The 20901-nt window shown below is 42.6% G+C and overlaps 1 protein-coding gene across 13 annotated transcripts in view; it reads left to right on the forward strand.

Moving 5' to 3' along the window:
* The first annotated feature begins 3299 nt into the window (after positions 1-3299).
* The window catches only part of CTPS2 (CTP synthase 2), a 108646-nt gene continuing 91044 nt past the window's right edge, over positions 3300-20901 (forward strand). For 4 of the 13 annotated variants that reach the window (XR_009538437.1, XR_009538436.1, XR_009538438.1 and 1 more), the window contains exons 1-4: positions 3483-3773; positions 9991-10195; positions 15597-15767; positions 17899-17999. Coding sequence is in view for 6 of the 13 variants with exons in the window: in XM_060137543.1 (XP_059993526.1) it covers positions 3606-3773; positions 9991-10195; positions 15597-15767; positions 17899-17999 (645 nt within the window). In the remaining 7 variants the exon portion in view is untranslated. Of the gene's footprint in view, positions 3774-9990; positions 10196-15596; positions 15768-17898; positions 18000-20123; positions 20313-20901 lie in introns of those variants that run through there. The other 9 variants (XR_009538435.1, XM_060137541.1, XM_060137542.1 and 6 more) reach the window with 7 other exon arrangements.

The following is a 20901-nucleotide window of genomic DNA, read 5'->3' on the forward strand; positions in this document are numbered from 1 at the left end:
ACAGTCTCTAGGTCCATCCACGTCTCTGCAAATGACACAATTTCATTCCTTTTTATGGCTAATATTCCATTGTACAGATGTACCACATCTTCTTTATCCATTCCTCTGTTGATGGACATTTAGGTTGCTTCATGTCCTGGCTATTGTAAATAGTGCTGCAGTGAACATTGGGGTGCGTGTATGTGTCTTTTTGAATTATGGTTTTCTCCAGGTATATGTCCAGTAGTGGGATTGCTGGGTCGTATGGTAGTTCTATTTTTAGTTTTTTAAGGAACCTCCATACTGTTCTCCATAGTGGCTGTATCAGTTTACATTCCCACCAACAGTGTAAGAGGGTGCTCCAGGACTTTAGCTTAACAGGCTCAACCTACTTTATTTTTCCAAACAGCTTTATCGAGATATAATTCACATGCCATCCACACCTGTCGAAACTGTACAATTCAATGGTTTCTGTTGTATTACACCATTATTATTTTTTAAAATTTATTTAAGTAATTTATTTTTGGCTGCGTTGGGTCTTCGTTGCTGTGTGCGGGCTTTCTCTAGTTGTGGCGAGCAGGGGCTACTCTTCGTTGCGGTGCGCGGACTTCTCATTGCAGTCGCTTCTCTTGTTGCAGAGCACAGGCTGTAGGCGCGCACGCTTCAGTAGTTGTGGCACATGGGCTTCAGTATTTGTGGCTCGCGGGCTCTAGAGCACAGGCTCAGTAGTTGCGGTGCACGGGCTTAGTTGCTCCGCAGCATGTGGGATCTTCCCGGACCAGGGCTCAAACCTGTGTCCCCTGCATTGGCAGGCGGATTCTTAACCACTGCACCACCAGGGAAGCCCCATTAATTTTTTAAACTGTGTAAACATATATATAACATAAAACTTGCCATTTTAACCATTGTTAAGTGTACAATTCTGTGGCATCAATGACATTCCAAGCTGTTTTTAGAGTCTGGGTATTGATTAACCTTTGAAAGTCAGGAGATATCATAGGACCAATGCCTTTCTAGGATTTAGTCAGAACCTGAAAGTGGTCAACACTTTCCAGAAAAAGGATATTTGGTTCAAGGGTGATTGGAATGAGCCTGGAATTTCAGTCAGAAGCCTAGGACAGGGGTGCTAACTCCACTATCTAATGGGTGAGTAAACTTGACTCATTACTCATCGTTTCCCCTTCGAGTTTCTTCACCTATGAAAGGAATACAGTGCTGACCCTTCTGATAGCAGAGGTGGGGGCCATCCCTTTCAGCCTTACTTTTGCTCTATCTCCACCCAAAATCATGACGAAGTCCATGTTCCCCAGGGTTCACAATCGTCCTGAAGGTTAGAATTCTTCAAAACAAAAGATTATAAAAGAACACGAGGGACTTCCCTGGTGGTCCCGTGGTTAGGACTCCACGCTCCCACTTCCAGGGGCATGGGTTCAATCCCTGGTCAGGGAAGGGGAACCAAGATCCCACATGCCACTCGGTGCCTGCCAAAAAAAAAAAAGAAAAAAAAGTAAAAAAGAACACAAGCCGTCAACTTAATGACAGACTTCTTTTTCTTCTTTTTTTATCCTCAATGCTATATAGTCCATGAATAAAACACCTGTTGAATGAGTGTACACTCTGATCCCACACAAATCAATCAATCTGGACCCTGTTATCAAATTTGTTTTTCTGCTCAAATATTTTCCCATTTTGGATTAATGATGCAATAGTTATCATAACCCCTTTGTATTCACAAAGTATCCTTCATCTGTTGACCTCGTAGATTAATAGAATAAGGATGAGGCCTTATATCCTGTGGTGAAGAGTCTGACTTTGGGGACAGATATTTTGGTCAGGGCATTTCACATCTCTAAGCCTTAGGTTCTTCATTATAATAAGGGGATCTTAATAGCTGTCCTGGTTGTAAAAAGGAAACAAAGTACCGAAATGTGGAGGGAAGCCTTACATACGTGGCAGGTATTAAGTATCACCGTCCATGTCAACCTGTTTCACAAGCATTCTTCCCACTGGGTCCTCTGGAAGACTTGTTTCACAAGAAAGCCCTCTGTGCTTCCGGCCTTTTTACAAGGTGCTTTCTCCTTAAAAAAAAAAAAAAAAAAAAAAAAAAATTTTCTTGGCCTCTATGGAGACTTGGGTCTCCCCTACCATTCCTGCTGAGTGGAGCTCTTCTTTTTCCCAGAAGTTGACAACACCATCCTCAGCTCCTTACTGCTTCTTCCATGGCACTGCTCTGTCATTCTTGATAGGGAGAAACTCCCTTTTGTTTTGAAACTCATCGAATTTTGCCAGACATCCCTCTACCCTTCTTTGTTGCTGTCATTTACTAGCTTTGGGGCTGCTTCTCCACATTCACTGGAGACTTGGTTCCTTGGCCTCAACTGACTCCTCCAATTTCCGCCATCTTTCCGGGGGCCTTCAATGTCCCCCACACTGGCCTGGTGGGCGCTAGACCCAATTCCAGTGACGCCCATCTCACTTGACTCCGTTCCAGAGTCAGACCCTAAACTGGATCATCTCCTGGAATTGCTTCCCCTTTGACATCGCCGACACCCACACTGTGGTGACAACTCCTCAGTTCCTTCATTCCCACAGGCCCTCATCTTTTGGTCCATCTCTTTTCTCTCTTCCAGTCTATCCACTCCCTGCTCCTCTCCCTTCCTTTCCTCTGGGGACTAGACCCCTGGTGCGTCACTACCATCACATTCTTTCAGTGCTCTTAACTTCCTCACTCTCATCCTTCTACTCTACTCAACCAGCAAACTCTGGTTTTATCAATATCAATATTTATATACCGACCTATAGACATCTTGCACAACTATAGCTGGAGGTCGTTACACAATGATGGTTTCTAGACTCCACTGGGTCTTCAATGATGCTCTCCTCACTCAGCCCTCTAGTGACTCACCTGGTCATTCAAAATTTTCACCACTTTCCTAACCCTTCCGTCTGATTCCAAACCCTCCTATTGTCCCTAGTTAGATCCTTTCTCCTTCAGTGGTTAATGTTCTTCCCTTCGCCTTAATAACCTCCTGTGTCCTTTCCTGGCACCAAGGCACTAACCATCCTCCAAATACTCTTTAAAAAGTCACTCGGCGAAGCCCTGATTGTCGTCCTTCTGCCCCTCGCATTTTAAATTTTAATTTTTGCTACACGCGTACTGTTCCAGGAACCTTACTGATTCCAGTAGAGGTGTAGCCCTCACCCCAGATTGTGAGCCCCTCAAAGGCCGGCATCCCATCTGATCGTCGTCCTCTGCTCGGCGCTCCCGCAGTTGCTCTCCGTGACCGAGAGAAGCTCTTTCCGGCGCCGAGAGCGGGACGCGAGGACCCGAACAGGGTCTGGGCGTGCCGAGGGGCCGGGGCGCCGGGACCTGGCGTTCACCCGAGTCTCCGAGGTGCCGGTGCTCAGCAAGCCGCGGAGGGGAGGAGCAGTCCCGGGCTGAGCCTGGCCTGGGGCCAAGTGCGTCCAGGGCGGAGGGTGACGGGAAGCCACCAACGCCTGAGGAGTCACTTTTGGGCGCTTGTTTCGGAGCACTGCACAAACCCGGGTGCCAACCCCGAGCTCACCGGCGTGAGTCAGTGGGGCCTGCGGCTGCAGGAGAGGGGGAGGTGGGCGAGGAGGGCGCCATGCACCCCGAGGCCCGCACGGGCCGCGGGAGGGACACGGGGGCGACTCGGGACGCCTCTGGCGGCGGACCCCTCCCCAGCCCGACAGGTGAGAGCGGGCGGGCCTCGGGGCGGAGCTCGCCGGCTCCAACGACCACCCTCCGCGCCACCGCCGCCGCCAAAGCACAGGTAACTCCCCGTCAGGGCCTCAGCGCCGGGGCCGCCCTCCAGTCCGCGGCCCCAGCCCGGCGCGCACATGGGACCGGGAGCCTTTGTCCCCTCCGAGGGCGGCCACCGCACGCGTCCCAGCACCCTGTGCTCTCTGCCCGCGGGCAGACAGCGGCGGGGCAAGGCCGGGGCCCTGGGAGTCCGCCCTGCGGCGGCCCGCGGCCCGGGCTCTGGAGCGCCGCGTACGCGAGCGGCGCTTCGGCGCGCACCCCGCCTCGGAACCGGGCGCTGGGGCCCGCCGCGGCCCCCGCCCGGTTGCCCCCGGGCCCCGGGAGCCCCGAGATGGCGTTGGCAGAAGTGCAGCCCCGCGCGGAGTGAGATGGCCTTTCTGTCTCCTCCCCCGCCCGGGGCGCTAGTTAAACCGCGACCCTCGCGTTTCCCGGGTCGCAGCTGGTTAGGGCGCTCTGAGCCTGAGTCCGCTGCTGCTACAACATAGCTTTCTTTCTAAAACAGTTTCTCCACATTTGATGTCTAATTTACGTTCAGTAAAATGCCCCCATTTTAAGCGTGCAGGTCGGGGATTTTGACAAATTATACACAAGTGTAACCACTACCCCAACGTAGACATAAACCATTTCCATCACTCCAGAAAGTTCCCTCGTGCTCCTCTCCGGTCGATCCACAACCGCCCTCACCCCTTGATTTCCATCAGAGCTTAGTTTTGCCTGTTCTAGAACTTCATAAGGTGGGCTCATGCAGTAAGTACTCTTGTTTTTGACTACTTTTTAAATGGCCGTCATTGAGAAGGTATCTATTGGTGCATCTGTTTTTAGTTGCTTTAGGCCTGCACTGTCCAGTGTGAGTTGACATGTGCTGTGCGTAGACACACCTAATTTCGGAAGACATTACAAAAAAAAAAAAGGGGGGATGTAAATTATCTCACCCAAATATTCTTACATTGATTATGGGCTGATTATGGGTATTTTGGATACCTTAGGTTAAATAAGATATTATTAAAATGAACTTAATCTGTTTCTTTTTACTTTTTATAATGGCTACTGGAAAATTTAAAATTACAGTGTAATTTTTTAAAATGTTTTTATTGGACAGTGGACAGCCCTACACATGCCTATTTTACAGACAATTGGGTCTGCTCACTGCATATAAGAGTAAATGTAAATAATGGTCTTCACAAGAGAAAAAAAATCCCGATTGTAGAAGTAGCTTGAAGAACCTGCTTTGCCTGTTGTTTTAAAATTTTGCTTCAAACTTACTTGTTTGCTTAAAATAGATAGAAAGGACTAGGTGTCTCCTTGATATTGTTACATTTTCGAAAAGGACTTTGTAAAATATCTGATATGCTTAAAAAGGTATCTTGTGCTTTTGAAAATATGGAAAAGTAATAATTGCCTGCAACCCAACCACCTAAATATATATTAAAATGTAGCATTTTGGTGTAATTTGACCAGTCTTAATTAAAAAAAACAGTTGAGATAATAATATATTTAATTTTATATCCTGCTCTGTTGTGTAACATAAGCATACCTTATATGAAAGATTCTTAGGCTTTTTACAACCACATAATGTTCCTTCTCATAAATACTCTCCAGTTTTCTATGGCATTTTTCCATTTTGCTAACTTTTACAAATGGGAAGTCATTTTAATAGTGTGACAGTGCCAGAATAAGGTAGTTACAGAACAGCTTTTTTGCCCCTTTATCCAACAGGAAAGGTGAAGACCAAGAGGACAGGGACCTTGACTTTTTGTTCACCCCCATATCTGCAGGACCTGGGAACACGTCAAGCGTATAATTTGTCTGGGAGGAAGAAAATTTCCTTCTACCCTTCTAGGTTCTTCTGCTGGTCTAAGAATTAAGTTGACATGAGACAGATTAACAGGAGAAAATCAAATAAAAGTTTAATAACGTGTATACATGGGAGAGACCCAGGAAAACTTAGTCACTTGCTAAAATGGTTGAAACCCTTGCCTTAAATACCATCTTCAGCTCAAGACAAAAGACGATGTTGTGGGTAGTAGTTTGGGACTTCAAAAGGGAAGAGGGCAGGGCTTCCCTGGTGGCGCAGTGGTTAAGAATCTGCCTGCCAATGCAGGGGACACAGGTTCGAGCCCTGGTCCGGGAAGATCCCACATGCTGCGGAGCAACTAAACCCGTGTGCCACAACTACTGAGCCTGTGCTCTAGAGCCCGTGAGCCGCAACTACTGAGCCCACGCTCCTAGAGCCCGAGCTCCACAACAAGAGAAGCCACCACAATGAGAAGCCCGCACACTGCAAAAAAGAGTAGCCCCCGCTCGCCACAGCTAGAGAAAGCCCGCGCACAGCAACAAAGACCCAACGCAGCCAAGAGTAAATAAATGAATAGTTAAAAAAAAAAAAGGGAAGAAGGCAATTAACATGGAGATGGAAAGGCAAATATTTTGGTAAACAAATGTTTGCTAGGTCAGGCAGAGACAGTGGTACACAGAGTGGACTCTGATCTCTAAGAGCTTCCCCGACCACATCTAGCTCATATTCTCTGAAGATATCTCTGGTGATAGCTCTATGCCAGGAACAGGCCCTTTATCTAAATTCTTTAGGCAGCAAAGGGGGCAATAAAAAAGAAGGACTTCCTGAGTCTTCTGTTTCTTAAAAATAATCAAACTAAATTAATGCTCATGCCAAAGAGGCACATTTTGGTGTGGCAGATTTTCCTCCTCTGCCTGTTCCATAAACGTTTATGAGCTGACTGAATCAGTGAGTAGAGGGCTCTGAAAAATAAGAGCTAACCTTGACTTAGCACTTGGGCGCTCTCTTTGTAAATACCCACACAGCTCTATACGGCTGGCACTGGTATTGTTTCTGTGTACTGCACAGGTGGAGAAAATTGAGGTTTAGAGAAGTTGAAATTGCCCAGGGTCATAGCTATTAAGTGACAGCACTTGAGCTCAGGCTGTCTGACTCCAGAGGAGGGACACTTATCAAAATAGAAAAAAATCAACAGTGGGTTGAGTAAGGGAAGACTGTGATGAAATTCCCACTCTAACAACTACCTCGGCTAGTAGAAGTGGCAAGAGATGAATATTCAGATACATTTTGGATCTATAGGAGGAGCATTTTGGGTTTGGACTGAAAATCTTGTAGGCTAAATCTAGCTCAGGTGAGTGGATGGCCAGGTGGGTAGTAAAGAGGAACGGTGACATTGAACATGATCAACTGTGTTGTGTAGAGAAAGGCAGGCCCTTTGTGTAGAGAAAGGCAGGGACTTAAGGAAGCCATTTGGGATGGGACTTGTATATTTTGGATGACTTCAGTTTACTCGCCTTGACGGTGGTCAGCTAATTCAAATTGAACTCACAGCTCTGAAGTGAAAGGGCTCTACACCTTTTAAGTTAAGCTAGTTGTTTTTTTTTAAAATTTATTTATTATTTATTTTTGGCTGTGTTGGGTCTTCGTTTCTGTGCGAGGGCTTTCTCTAGTTGTGGCAAGCGGGGGCCACTCTTCATCGCGATGCGCGGGCCTGTCACTATCGCGGCCTCTCTTGTTGTGGAGCACAGGCTCCAGATACGCAGGCTCGGTAGTTGTGGCTCATGGGCCTAGTTGCTCCGCGGCATGTGGGATCTTCCCAGACCAGTGCTCGAACCCGTGTCGTCTGCATTGGTAGGCAGATTCTCAACCACTGTGCCACCAGGGAAACCCAAGCTAGTTGGTTTTGAAAGTAGAGGAAACTACAAAATCAGAATAGGCATTCCTTTGGGAAAGACAGGCTGATAGGATAAGCGGGTAGCTGAAATCATTCCTACCTGATTGCATTTGAGCTTGATATCCAGGTATTTTAAAACATTTGTGAATTACAATAGAAAGTGGGATTTATAGTTATTAGCTTTTGTTAGTTACTCTCTTTTCTTGTAGTTGCGATTTTATATTAATAGTCTTGGTTGGCCGTTTGTTTGCATGTCAGGACCACACGAATAACGCCGTTAAGGCTCACCTTCACGTGCATGGTGAAATGGCAAGGGCAGAAGGCCCCTGCCCAGGCTCAAGGGGAAAACAATAGTTCTCAGAGTAGAGTAGCCCAAGTAGCTCTTGGGCTTCCTGTCCGCCTCTAAAACAAAAGGGTTTGAATCAGACAGCAGCAGGAAAGTCAAATAAAATTTCTTTATGACATAATATTTTCTATCTTTTTTTTTTCTGCTTGAATATTTCTGCATGGTGAAATGGATGGGTAAGGAACAGATTCAGTCTTCCACATGCATAGTTAAGGAGGATACATTTATTATTATTAATAGTGACATTAGTCGCTAACTTTTACTAAGTTCTTACTGTATGTTAATATAGGGGTCAATTTTGACCCCCTCTAAGCCAGGTATCAGCAAATATTTTCTATAAAAGATAGAAAATATTTCAGGCTTTGTGGGCCAGAGGTCTCTGTTTTCCCAGCTACTCAGCTCTGCCATTGTAGCCAGAAAGCCACCAGAGACAATATGTAAATGATGGGCATGGCTGTGTGCTAATAAAACTTGATTTATGGACACTGAAGTTTGAGTTTCATACAATTTTAATGTGTCATGAAATATTCTTCTTTTGATCTTTTCTCAGTCATTTAAAATATAAAACATTCTTAGCTTGGCAACCATACAAAAACAGACAGTGGGCCAGATGTGACCTATGGGCCCTGGTTTCCTGACCTCTGATCTGTACCTTAGCTCATTTAATCCTCACAACCATCTGCAAGATTTTTTATTTTGTTTTGTTTTTAACATATTTATTTATTTGGCTGCGTCAGGTCTTAGTTGCGGCACGTGTGATCTAGTTCCCCGACCAGGGATTCAACCTGGGCCCCCTGCATTCAGAGCGCAGTCTAAACCACTGGAGACCAGGGAAGTCCCAAGATTTTTTAAAATGTTGGCATATTTGAATACTGATTTAAAAAATAGACTATTTTTTATTTTATTTTATTTTTTTAATTAAAAAAATTTATTTATTTTTGGCTGCGTTGGGTCTTTGTTGCCGTGCTTGGGCTTTCTCTAGTTGCGGCGAGCGGGGGCTGCTCTCGTGGTGGTGCGCGGGCTTCGCATTGTGGTGGATTCTCTTGTTGCGGAGCACGGGCTCTAGGCGCGTGGGCTTCAGTAGTTGTGGCATGCAGGCTCAGTAGTTGTGGCTGGCAGGCTCTAGAGCACAGGCTCAGTAGTTGTGGTGCATGGGCTTAGTTGCTTTGCAGCATGTGGGATCTTCCCGGACCAGGGATTGAACTCGTGTCCCGTGCATTGACAGGCGGATTCTTAACCACTGCACCACGAGGGAAGTCCCCCCAAATAGGCTATTTTTAGAGCAATTTTAGGTTCACAGCAAAACTGAGCAGAAAGTACTGAGTTTCCATACACCCACTGCCCCATGCCCACAGCGTTCCTCATTACCAACATCCTGAACCAGAGAGGTACATTTGTTACAGTCAATGAAGCTACACATCATTATCATTCCAAGTCCATAGGTTACATTAGCGTTCACTCTTGGTGTTATACATTCTGTGAGTTTGGACAAATGTATAATGACCTGTATCCACCATTATAGAATCATACAGAATAGTTTCACTGCCCTAAAAATCCTCTGTGCTCCACCTATTCATCTTTCCCTCCCGCACTAACCTCTGAAAACCACTGATCACTTTACTGTCTTCACAGTTTTGTCTTTTCCAGAATGTCATATAGTTGGAATCATGCAGTATGTGCCTTTTCAGATGGGCTTCTTTCACTTAGTAACCTGCACTTAAGTTTCCTCCACGTCTTTTCATGGATTGGTAGCTCATTTCTTTTTAGTGCTGAATAATATTCCAAGGGATTGGGATTGGTACTTTTTATTCCATTTCACAGGTGAAGAAACAGGTACAGAAAGGATTAGTAACTCGCCCAGGTATAGCTTCTACAGATCTGACTCCAGAGCCTGATCTCTTAAAAATTTTACCATGCTTCTGAATCCCAGAGAATTTTGGCTTCTTATGATGAAGTTTGTCACACGACAGAGTTGGGGTAAATGTAAAATCAGGGTAATGGAGCCAGACATTTTGCTGAATCCAGAGCTTCCTGCATGTCGACAAGAAAGAAAAACCTAGACGATAAGACTTTGTTTCAAATACTTAGAAAAAGTGCTGTGTGCTTTTGAAATTCTGGTCCAACACACTCTCCACTTTACTGGTTTAAACACATGTTTCTCTTCCCTGACCCTTAATTTCATTACCTTTCAGATCCTATCTGGGTGCTGGCACTCAGCCACTCCTCTGCCAATGAAGTACATCTTGGTCACTGGTGGGGTCATCTCGGGCATCGGTAAAGGGATCATAGCAAGCAGCATTGGGACGATTCTAAAATCATGTGGACTCCGAGTTACTGCCATCAAAATCGACCCCTATATAAACATCGATGCGGGCACTTTTTCACCTTATGAGCACGGTATGAGGGAGGACCACTTCCCCCCATGAAGCACTGGGTTAAACTGAGGTTCTTTCTTGTGTTTGGGGTAATTTCTTCAGGATAGAGTTCCAGAAGTAGAGCTGCTGGGTCATACATTTTGGATCTGTGAATGTTCTCATGGTTATTGATACATTTTTTCTGATTGCTGATGACATTCTAAATGAGTCCACCCTTTTGGAAAACAGTGTGTGAGGACACCATTCTCCCTGTACCTTTTGTAGTATGGATTATGTTTTGTTTTATTTTATCATAAAGGTAATGTATTTCTCAACATTTCATTGTTAAGAGAAAAACTCAGACAATATAGAATATATTGACAATATAGAATGACCGGAAGAAAATAAAAATCGTCCATTTCCCACCACTTGGAATAATAATAATAATAATTATTATTATTATTTTTTGTGGTACACGGGCCTCTCACTGTTGTGGCCTCTCCCGTTGCGGAGCACAGGCTCCGGACGCGCAGGCTCAGCGGCCATGGCTCACGGGCCCAGCCGCTCCGCGGCATGTGGGATCTTCCCGGACCAGGGCACGAACCCGCACCCCCCGCATCGGCAGGCGGACTCCCAAGCACTGCGCCACCAGGGAAGCCCTATACTAATTATTTTTATTTATTTATTCATTATTATTATTTTGGCCATGCCGCGCAGCTTGTGGGATCTTAGTTCCCTGACCAGAGATCAAACCTGTGCCCCCTGCAGTGGAAGTGCAGAGTCCTAATCACTGGACCGCCAGGGAATTCCCTATACTAATTATCTTAAAAAAGGCACTAGCCCTTATATACTTTCTTCTTAAACTTTTTACATACAAGCAAGAAAGTGTATAAATCATAAGTACCAGTAGATGAAATGAACATAATGTGTAATCAGCCTCCAGCTCAAGAAACAGAAACCCTCTTTATGCCCCTTCCAGTCTCTCCCCATCTGAAACGACCAGGGTAACCATTATCCTGTCTTCTAACATTATAGATCAGTTTTGCTTATTTTTGAACTTTAAATGAACTGAATCTTAGCCATACTATTTTTTTAATTGAAGTATAGTTGATTTACAATGTTTCAGGTGTACAGCAAAGTGATTCAGTTATACATATATATATTCTTTTTCAGATTCCTTTCCGTTATAGGTTTTTATAAGATATTGAATATACTTCCCTATTCTATATAGTAGGTCCTTGTTGTTTATCTGTTTTATATATAGTAGTAGGTATCCGTTAATTCTGAATTCCCAATTTATCTCTCCCCTAGTCATACTATTTTTCAATCAAAAATTTAAAACTTAATCTACTGTAGACATTTTAATAGATTCTATACTTCTAAAGGCTGCACAGAATCTATACAATAATAGGAAATCATTTCCAATTTATTGATATTATAAACAACACTGTGAAGGGAAACTTTAAAATTTATTTTTTTAACATAAATGCCTAGGTACAGAATTTCTGATTTGGTGGGTAGGTATGTTTTTCAGGTGTTTCAGTTTTCTTTGTACCTTTGCTGAATACTATTCTTTTTAAACTTTACTAACCTGAGAGTACACCAAACAACCAAAAAAAGGAATAACCAGGGATCGAACCTGTGCCCCCTGCAGTGGAAGCGTGGAGCCCTAACCACTGGACTGGCAGAGAATTCCCGGGTATCTCATTATGTTAATTTAGATTTCTTTGATTTTCATTTTGTCGGTGGAGTGGCTTATTCAAGTCTATGGAAGATTGTATGTCTGTTTGAAACTATCACCCAGCTTCCTGGGTAGAGTAAATTCCCTGCCCCACTGACTTTGGCCTTTGGCCATGTAGGATGGTTAACTCTTCCTGGTTTGTTTGGAACTTTCCTGGTTTTGAAACTGAAACTCCTGAATCCTGGGAACCCTTTTACTCCTGGGCAAACCAGAGAGGTCAGTCACCTTATCTGGCCATGTGATTTGTTTTGCTCTGTGGGATATTAGTGAATATGAAATATGCCTTTGTTGAAGTAGAACTTTTCAATGCAGTGGCATAATTTGACTCAGTCTCTGTCATCTTTCTGCCCTCTGCTGTGAGAGCTGCATGCCCCATATAGGGATTTCTCCTTCAGCCCGGGTCCTGGAATAAGAAGGCACAAGGTAGACTCACAACTGACCCACAACCCCTACGTAACATGAGGGAGAAATCAGTAAATGTTTTCTAAGTCGCTGAGATTTTAGGGTTGTTTGGTAGGCAGCAGAATTGACTAACGCCATGTGTTATGCCAATTTTCCTTTGGATTTTGAAAAATGATTTTCAAGAATACTTTGTGCAGAGTATATTAACCTATACTTACCACATGTATATATTTTTACTCTGTTTGCAATTTGTCTTAATATTACTTCTGCTGCTGATAAATTTCATTTTACCATTTGTGTGACTAAATGTATCAGCTGTTTCCTTTATGGTTTCTGCCTTTGATGTCACCTGTAAGCTTCTCTGTCCCAGGAATATTTAAATATTCATCTATATTTTCTTCTGGCACTTTTAGAGTTTCATTTGGTTTTACTTTATTTTTTTTCTTCCAGTTTTATTGAGGTATAGTTGAAATACAGCACTGTATAAGTTTAAGGTGTACAGCATAATAATTTGACTTACATACATCATGAAATGATTATCACAATGTTTAGTTGAACATCCATCATCTCATACAGATGCAAAATTAAAGAAGTAGCAAAAAATTGTTTCCCTTGTGATGAAAACTGTTAGGATGTACTCTCTTAACTTTCGTGTATAACATAGAGCAGTGTTAATTATATTTATGTTGCTGTACATTACATCCCTAGTACTTACTTATCTTATAACTGGAAGTCTGTACCTTTTGACCACCTTCATCCAATTCCCCTCACCCCACCCCTATCCTCTGGTAACCACAAATCTGATCTCTTTTTCTATGAGTTTGCTTTTGAAGTATAATTGACTTACAACACTGTGTTCCTGGTGCACAATATAGTGATTTGATGTTTCTGTACATTTTTAAATGATCACCACCATTTGCTTTTACTTTAATATTGTTAATACATCTGGAATTTAATTTGGTGGGAGATGAGGATGTAATATAATTTTTTCTCTAAATTTTTTTCTGATTAGCCACTATTCCTAATTGCAATTATCAAAGATTGCATCCTTTCTCCACTGACTTGAAATGCCACCTTTCAGTATATACTAAATTTCTGTCTTTGTATTCTGCTCTGTTCCAGATCTCTTTGTTTATTCCTGCCTACCATTTTAATAGCTGCAGCTTTTTATTATCAGGACTTTTCTCATTATTCCTTGTCTCCTTTTTTAAACGTTGAAATGTTAGTTGTCTTCAAGATTAACTTCAGAGTCCTTTTATCAAAGTTTATGAGAAATGACTCTTTAAATTTATGAATTAATTTGGGGAAGAATTAAACACTGCAAATATTGACTGGCCTATTCAGGAACTGTATAAGTGGCTTTCATTTTATCCATACCTTCTTTTATGTCTCTGAAGTAAAGTTTTCTTCATATAGGTCCTACACATTTCTTTGAAATTTATTTCTGTGTATTTTACCTACTTTGATTTGTAATGATACTTTGGTTTTTTTAGTCATGTATTAAATTCCTTTATGTAATAGGGACTTTTTGGGGTATTTTGTGTAGTATTTGTTCATGTTGTCTTATTCCATATTTGTATATACTGAAATATATAAATATATACACTTTTTTTTGAATTTTATTTTATTTATTTTTTTAACACATATATATTTTAATCTTCCTTTACTCACTGTTATTTTTTAAGGGCTTTTATTTTTATTTATTTTTCATGTGTTTTGTTTTGGTAATCACACCTGTTTTTCTTCCAAATTAACTTTAGTTTCACTGTCAAGTTAAAAAAAAATCTGTTGGCATTTGTATTATAATTGCATTAAATCAAAAAAAAAAGTTCTTGAAGACATGATCTACAGCTTTTCTTTTTCTTCTAAAAACATAATAGGAATCTAAAATTTTTAAATTTAGGAATCTAAAATTTCAAGACCTTTGCCGTATACCTGGAGAATTGCCAAACTGGATTGGGCCTGAATTAACTAGAGAGATTTCAGAGATCTTCCCCTATTTGGCAGAAGTTAAGATGATCAAAGTACAAAGACTTTTCCATGGATTGGCAATTCCTGATAAACATGAGAAAGTAGAATTTGAACTGGAAATGGAATTTGGGAAACACGAAAATATTGCAATTTCATCATTTTGCTCTTTTGTCCTTAAAGTTAGAGATCTTTCCGGTCACACATAGGTACCTTATGAGGGAGACATAAATGAGACTATAAAAGGCTTCTGATTAGGTTCAGAAGCTAGCCAACCTTCTTTTTATGCTGTGAACATCTAGCTATAGAAGTAAATGATAGAATTTCCTTAATCAGGGAGAGGTTCAGTTCTGACAGGTGGCTTTAGGACATTAGACTCCCAATCGATACCCTCAAGTAACGCTGGAGACCCAGAGGCATGCCTAGTAGTCAACACAGTTGCCGGTCATGTGATTAAGTCTTCATCTATACACACTTTTAAAAAATTAATTAATTAATTAATTAAATTTTGTTTTTGGCTGTGTTGGGTCTTCGTTGCTGCCCACAGGCTTTCTCTAGTTGTGGTGAGCAGGGGCTACTCTTCATTGTGGCACGCGGGCTTCTCACTGCCGTGGCTTCTCTTGTTGCAGAGCTTGGGCTCTAGGCACGTGAGCTTCAGTAGTTGTGGCACGCAGGCTTCAGTAGTTGCGGCGTGTGGGCTTAGTTGCTCTGCGGCATGTGAAATCTTCCCGGACCAGGGCTTGAACCGGTGTCCCCTGCATTGGCAGGGGATTCTTAACCACTGCGCCACCAGGGAAGTCCCAAGTCTTCATCTGTATCCTTCATCACGGTGCTGTTGTGCAGGTGGCTTGTTGCTCACTTTCTTTTTGGCCTCAGTTTCACCAACTCGCCCCGTGGGCTAGTGGAGGCCCTGCTTTTCATCTACTGTCTGTTCAATAATGACTTTACCCAAGACTGGAATCAATGAAAATTTTCTTACGTTCATTTCAGAGTCCGGGATACTGATGCTTTGAAGTCAATTGCTATTTGTTTTAAAAATTGCTGTTTTAAAGTCCCTTTTTCATGTGGTATATGATGAGTTTGGAAAAGCTAAATCTTGAGGACAGAATTTCAGTAAGCATTTAAAACTACCGTAATAGAATACCAGAATTTTTCCAATGCACTTTCATGGATAGAATCGAATTGCTAAATTTTCCCATTGAAATATGGAAATGGTGATACACTATGGCTTATAAATAAGTCTTCTACCAGCCCTTTAATATATTGTGCTCATCTTGGAAAAATAATCTACTGGAAGCAAATTTTTAATTTTTACATTGCCTTTTTATCCCAGGTGAAGTGTTTGTCTTAAACGATGGTGGAGAAGTTGATTTAGACCTTGGAAATTATGAAAGGTTCTTGGACATTAATCTTTATAAAGACAACAACATCACCACTGGGAAGATATATCAACATGTGATCAACAAAGAGAGGCGTGGCGATTACCTGGGGAAAACAGTACAAGGTATTATATTCCACAAACATTAGGGGCCCTATGTGCTGAGCACTCACACCCTGCTCAAAATAGACCTGAAGATGAGGGGGTCCCTGTGCTCTACAAGCTCCAATCCTTTTCGGATCCCTGTTTTCTCCTCCTTTTCTTTCCTTCTTTTTTTTTTTCCCCCAGTTTTATTGAGCTATAATTGACATACAGCACTGTATAAGTTTAGGGTGTACAGCATAATGATTTGACTTACATACGTCATGGAATGATGACCGCAGTAAGTTTAGTGAACATCCATCATCTCTGATAGATGCAAAATTAAAGAAACAGACAAAAATGTTTCCCTTGTGATGAAAACTCTTAGGATTTACTCTCAACAACTTTCATATATAACATAGAGCAGTGTTAATTATATTTATCATGGTGTGTATTACATCCCTAGTACTTATTTATCTTATGACTGGAAGTTTGTACCTTTTGACTACCTTCATCCAGTCCCCCCCGCCCCATAACCACAAATCTGATCTGTCTCTTTTATGAGTTTGTTCGTTTTTGACGTATAACTGACCTGCAACACTATGTTAGTTCCTGTTACACAACATAGCGGTTTGATGTTTTTATACATTTCAAAATGATCACCGCGATGTCACCATACAAACTTTTACTTTTCATTTTCCTCAAAGGTTTCAAGTTCATCCTCCATGTTCCTGATTGATTGTATTTTCATCAGTCTTTTTTTTTTTTTAACTAATGTCATTGTTTCCTTTAGTCCATGTTTCTGTCCTCTTTCTCTTTCTCTCTTTAGCTTTTATTTATAAAATCCATGGGGAACCATTTATTCATCACACATCTGATTGGGGTATAGGTTTATTTTGGTTTGTTTTTGTCTGTCCTTTATTTAATATGTTCTCTTTCTACTTTTTTCTTGTATCTTTGCATGGATGATGATTACTCCCCTTTGAAGAAGAACAGTGATGGGGGGGACGTGGGGGAGTGCGGGGATTGAACTGGAGGGCAGCATGATATGACCCTTTCTTCACCAACCCTTTTCATGGGGGGTATGATTCTTATTCTCTTTTGTCCTTGAAGAGAGACCCGCAGGCCCCCCCCCCACCTTGTATTCATAAGTTCCTACGTGGTAGGGTAAAGGTGCTAATTCCCCATCCCCTTTAAATCACCTTCATGTTGGAAAGCAGCTGAGAAGTAGATAAAGAAGTTGGACAGATGGAGATCAAAAGATCAGCTATGTTACTGCTGACACTGGACGGTGTGGTTTAGATCTTAGCTACAATTGTACTTTCTAATAGTTTTCCCCCAAGTGTAGGTATTGGGAAGACCCGGGGGAGGGAGAGTTGCTGCCTCATACCTGCCACGTCCCAAACTTGGGGAGAGGGCAAGGCCCCAGACCTGGGCCTTGACCCTGATCCCTGTGCTGCCCACGTGGAGGCAGAGCCAGACCTACCCCGCCCTCCCAGAAAGGGGTCGGGCTGGGCATGTGTGGTGGGTCGTTCCAAACGCACCAATCAGAGACGACTTCCGCCTCGCGGGAGCAGCTGGGGCCGGGGAGCAGCAGGTGGCGGTGGAGCAGATGACGGGCGCTATCCGCGTCAGCTTCCCAGAGGCCAACATTCCTGCTTTGTACATCACATTAGGTTAGTTGGCTGCATATTTTTGTCTCTTCGGCTGAGATTAGCAGCCTCAGGCCCCTGGTCAGCATGCAGACCTCGTGTACACCCTCTGAGTGACCCTTCCACACTGGCTGGCGAATTGCCCAGGGTCTGCAGGGCTGGGCCACTCTGAGACCTTCTTCCCCTTGGAGTCCAGTATTCAGCACCCTTGGCAGCCCTCCTTGCACAGTTTTTAGTTGGCATTATAGGTGTTTTCTATAGATAGCATCAAAGATGGCATTTCTTCTCTCTCTCTGTGGTTGGTCGATTTCAAGGGAAATGGCATAACATTTAAATGACTAAACCTATGTTGCATCTATAGTATTAATTTCAGTGAGATGGATAATAATGTGAGGACTGTAGCTTGTCTAATTTGCCAGGTGGGTTTCAGGTTATTTGGGAGGTCTAAAGACACTAATACATTCATTTCTCATGACCATGACCATGAAATAAGCTTTTGTGCTAATTATTACTTCTTTCTACAGTTGTCCCTCACATTACTGATGCTGTCCAGGAGTGGGTTATGAATCAAGCCATGGTGCCTGTGGATGGTCATAAGGAAGAGCCCCAAATATGTGTTATTGAGGCAAGCATGGAACTTTTCGTTATAATTTTATATCCTTATGGGTTTTTAAGCAGCTGGTCTTCATTCATTCAACAGATATGTGTAGATGGCCTCATGTGTGCTGGACACCAGCCTAGGAGGTGGGATTACAGCAGGGAGCGACATAGATGGCCCCTGCTTTTGTGGTCACAAGTCAGTGGGCAAGATTGGCTTAAACTGGGTGATTACTCCTGGGGTGGGCGTGCAGCAGTCTGCAAGTGAGGACTGGTCAGTCACAGAATGCATTCTACTGAGTGCTGTTTGCAAAGTGCTTTGGAAGTAGAGAGAGACCAAGTTAGGCAAGTCCGACTGTAGAGGTGATTTGGAGGTGAGAAGTGAGTATTAGCTGTTTAAAGAAAGAGCTTAGTATTTGAACTTGCCACTTGTTCACTGCTTCCCTTCCTCTCAATGTGCAGAATGAGAATAACATCCATGTACTCCTTATCTAAAGGTCGGTTGACCTAATTGCCAGACGGGACAGCAGAATAATGAACATTTTGGTTCCTAGAGGCAGACTCCCCAAGTTCACATTTCTGCCCTCACTCCCAAGTGGTGTATGGCTTAGTGGTTAAGAGTCTGGAGTCAGACTGCTTGGGTTCATAGCCCAGCTGGTTCACTTACCAGCTGGGTGACCTTGGCCAAGTTTGCTTAACTACTCTGTGCCTCAATTTATTCATCTACCAAGTGGGGATAATGTTTTGAGGATTAAATAAGCCAATACGTTTAGTGCTTAGATTGTGTTGGATCTATACTAAGTGCTCCAAAATTATTAACCATTGTTAAGATGCTTGTATGACTTGGCAAGTTACTTCTCAAAGTGTCAATGTACTCATCTATAACAATATGATAGTGTAATATTGTAATAACAACACGATAATAATAACAGGGTTGTTGCAAGAATTAAATATAATAATGTAAAAAGCACTTGGCCACTGGCATTTAGGAGGTGCTCAATAAACATGTTAGCTGCTATTATTGTCATCGTTATCAGTGTTTGCAAATAGATATTATGCTACCCACAATATCCATTTCGTTAATAGTAGAGCTGCTAATCTTAACGTAAATGCGCTGTACTAGCATATATTAATTATATATTTTGCTACTATAATGGTATGGTTGATAAACTTAATGTAAATGTATAAGTGTGCTATATAAAATTTTCTCTCCCTTTGTATTTCTTCCTTCACAATTTACGAGGAAAGAGAGGATGCTTCCTTTATAATTTTTAAAAATCGGAGTATGACATAAACACAGAAAAGTGCACATATCACAGATGTATAGCTTGGTGAAGTTTTATAAACTGACCATGTCTGCATAACTAGGCTTGCTTCCTTTAAAAAAATTTAATATCTAATACAGTGAATAGTTTGCAAACAAATCGAGGCAATGATAAAGACAAATAGTGTGAGAAAAGAGAAAGGCAGGAAAAGTGTCAGGAGAATAACATCTGATATGAGAACAAAGATGTAAACCGGGGCATAGCTTGACTCTACGGTGAAGGAGACTTGCACGGTCACTCTCTATTGATTTTCAGTTTTTAGGACCCATCTCCAGGATGAGTCAGAGAAACCTTAAAAGCAGGAATGTGTCATCAACTTTGAAAAGAGGGATCGTGAGGTGGAGGGGGTGGAGGAGTGCTGGAGGGGAAGGGGGGTGGGCAGAACCTCATTTTACACTGCGAGGGTCTACAGATACTGTTAGTATTTGGCTGAAAAAGAAGCAAAAGTATCTCAGGTTAGGAAAGTAACCAGTAGAATTAACAATTGAGATTGGTATCTGGGGATGGGGGTACCAGAGAGCTGCATCCTCATCTGTCACAGCAGGAAGTACACCTACGTTCATTAGAGGGTGTCTGAAATGGCTAAGTTGAGGAAGAGCTGAGATGGATGAGCTTTGGTTTAGAGATATGGAGGTAACTACCAGAAGAAATCCCAACAAAGAAGTTAAAGCGCTTGCCGGGCTTCCCTGGTGGCACAGTGGTTAAGAATCCGCCTGCCAGTGCACGGGACATGGGTTCGAGCCCTGGTCCGGGAAGATCCCACATGCTGTGGAGCAACTAAGCCCATGTACCACAACTACTGAGCTTGCGCTCTAGAGCCCGCGAGACACAACTACTGAGCCTGCGAGCCACAACTACTGAAGCCCGCGCACCTAGAGCCCGTGCTCTGCAACGAGAGAAGCCACCGCAATGAGAAGCCCGCACACCGCAACGAAGAGTAGCCCCTGCTCCCCGCAACTAGAGAAAGCCCGCGCGCAGCAACGAAGACCCAACGCAGCCAAAAATAAATAAACGAAGTAAATAAAAAAATAAAGCGCTTGGCTTGGGGAATCAGACTTGGGAGAGGGAAGAGTGGGGCAGGGAACTCTTGCTTTCTATTGTAAGCTCTGCTGTACAGTTTGGTTTTTAACCATGTGCATGCATTATTTTACTTTTTGAAAAAAACTTATTAATGTCAACTTGAAGGTGCCATTTAGCAATTTCAAAATCTTAAAGATCAGCCCGAGACTGATTTTATTCAAGCCCAGCAAAGGGTCGGACAAGCCCTCACACCTTTGGTTTACAGTGGTTATTTGTTGCAGAGTACCACCTTGTCCAATATGGTAGCCACTCTCCACATGGGGCTGTTGAGCATGTGAAAGTAGCCCATCCAAACTGAGACGTGCTGTGAGTTTAAAATATAACTGGGTTTCAAAGACTTAGTATGAAGAAAAAAAGAATGTAAAGTGCCTCATAATTTAAAAAAAATTGGTGATGTTGAAATGATAATATTTTTGATACACTCTGCTACATAAAATATAGTGTTAAAATTAATTTCTCCACTTTAATTTTGCTTTTTTCCCATTTATTTATTTAATTTATTTATTTTTGGCTGCGTTGGGTCTT

This window comes from Lagenorhynchus albirostris, chromosome X (assembly GCF_949774975.1).
Source record: "Lagenorhynchus albirostris chromosome X, mLagAlb1.1, whole genome shotgun sequence".
Lineage (NCBI taxonomy): Eukaryota > Metazoa > Chordata > Mammalia > Artiodactyla > Delphinidae > Lagenorhynchus > Lagenorhynchus albirostris.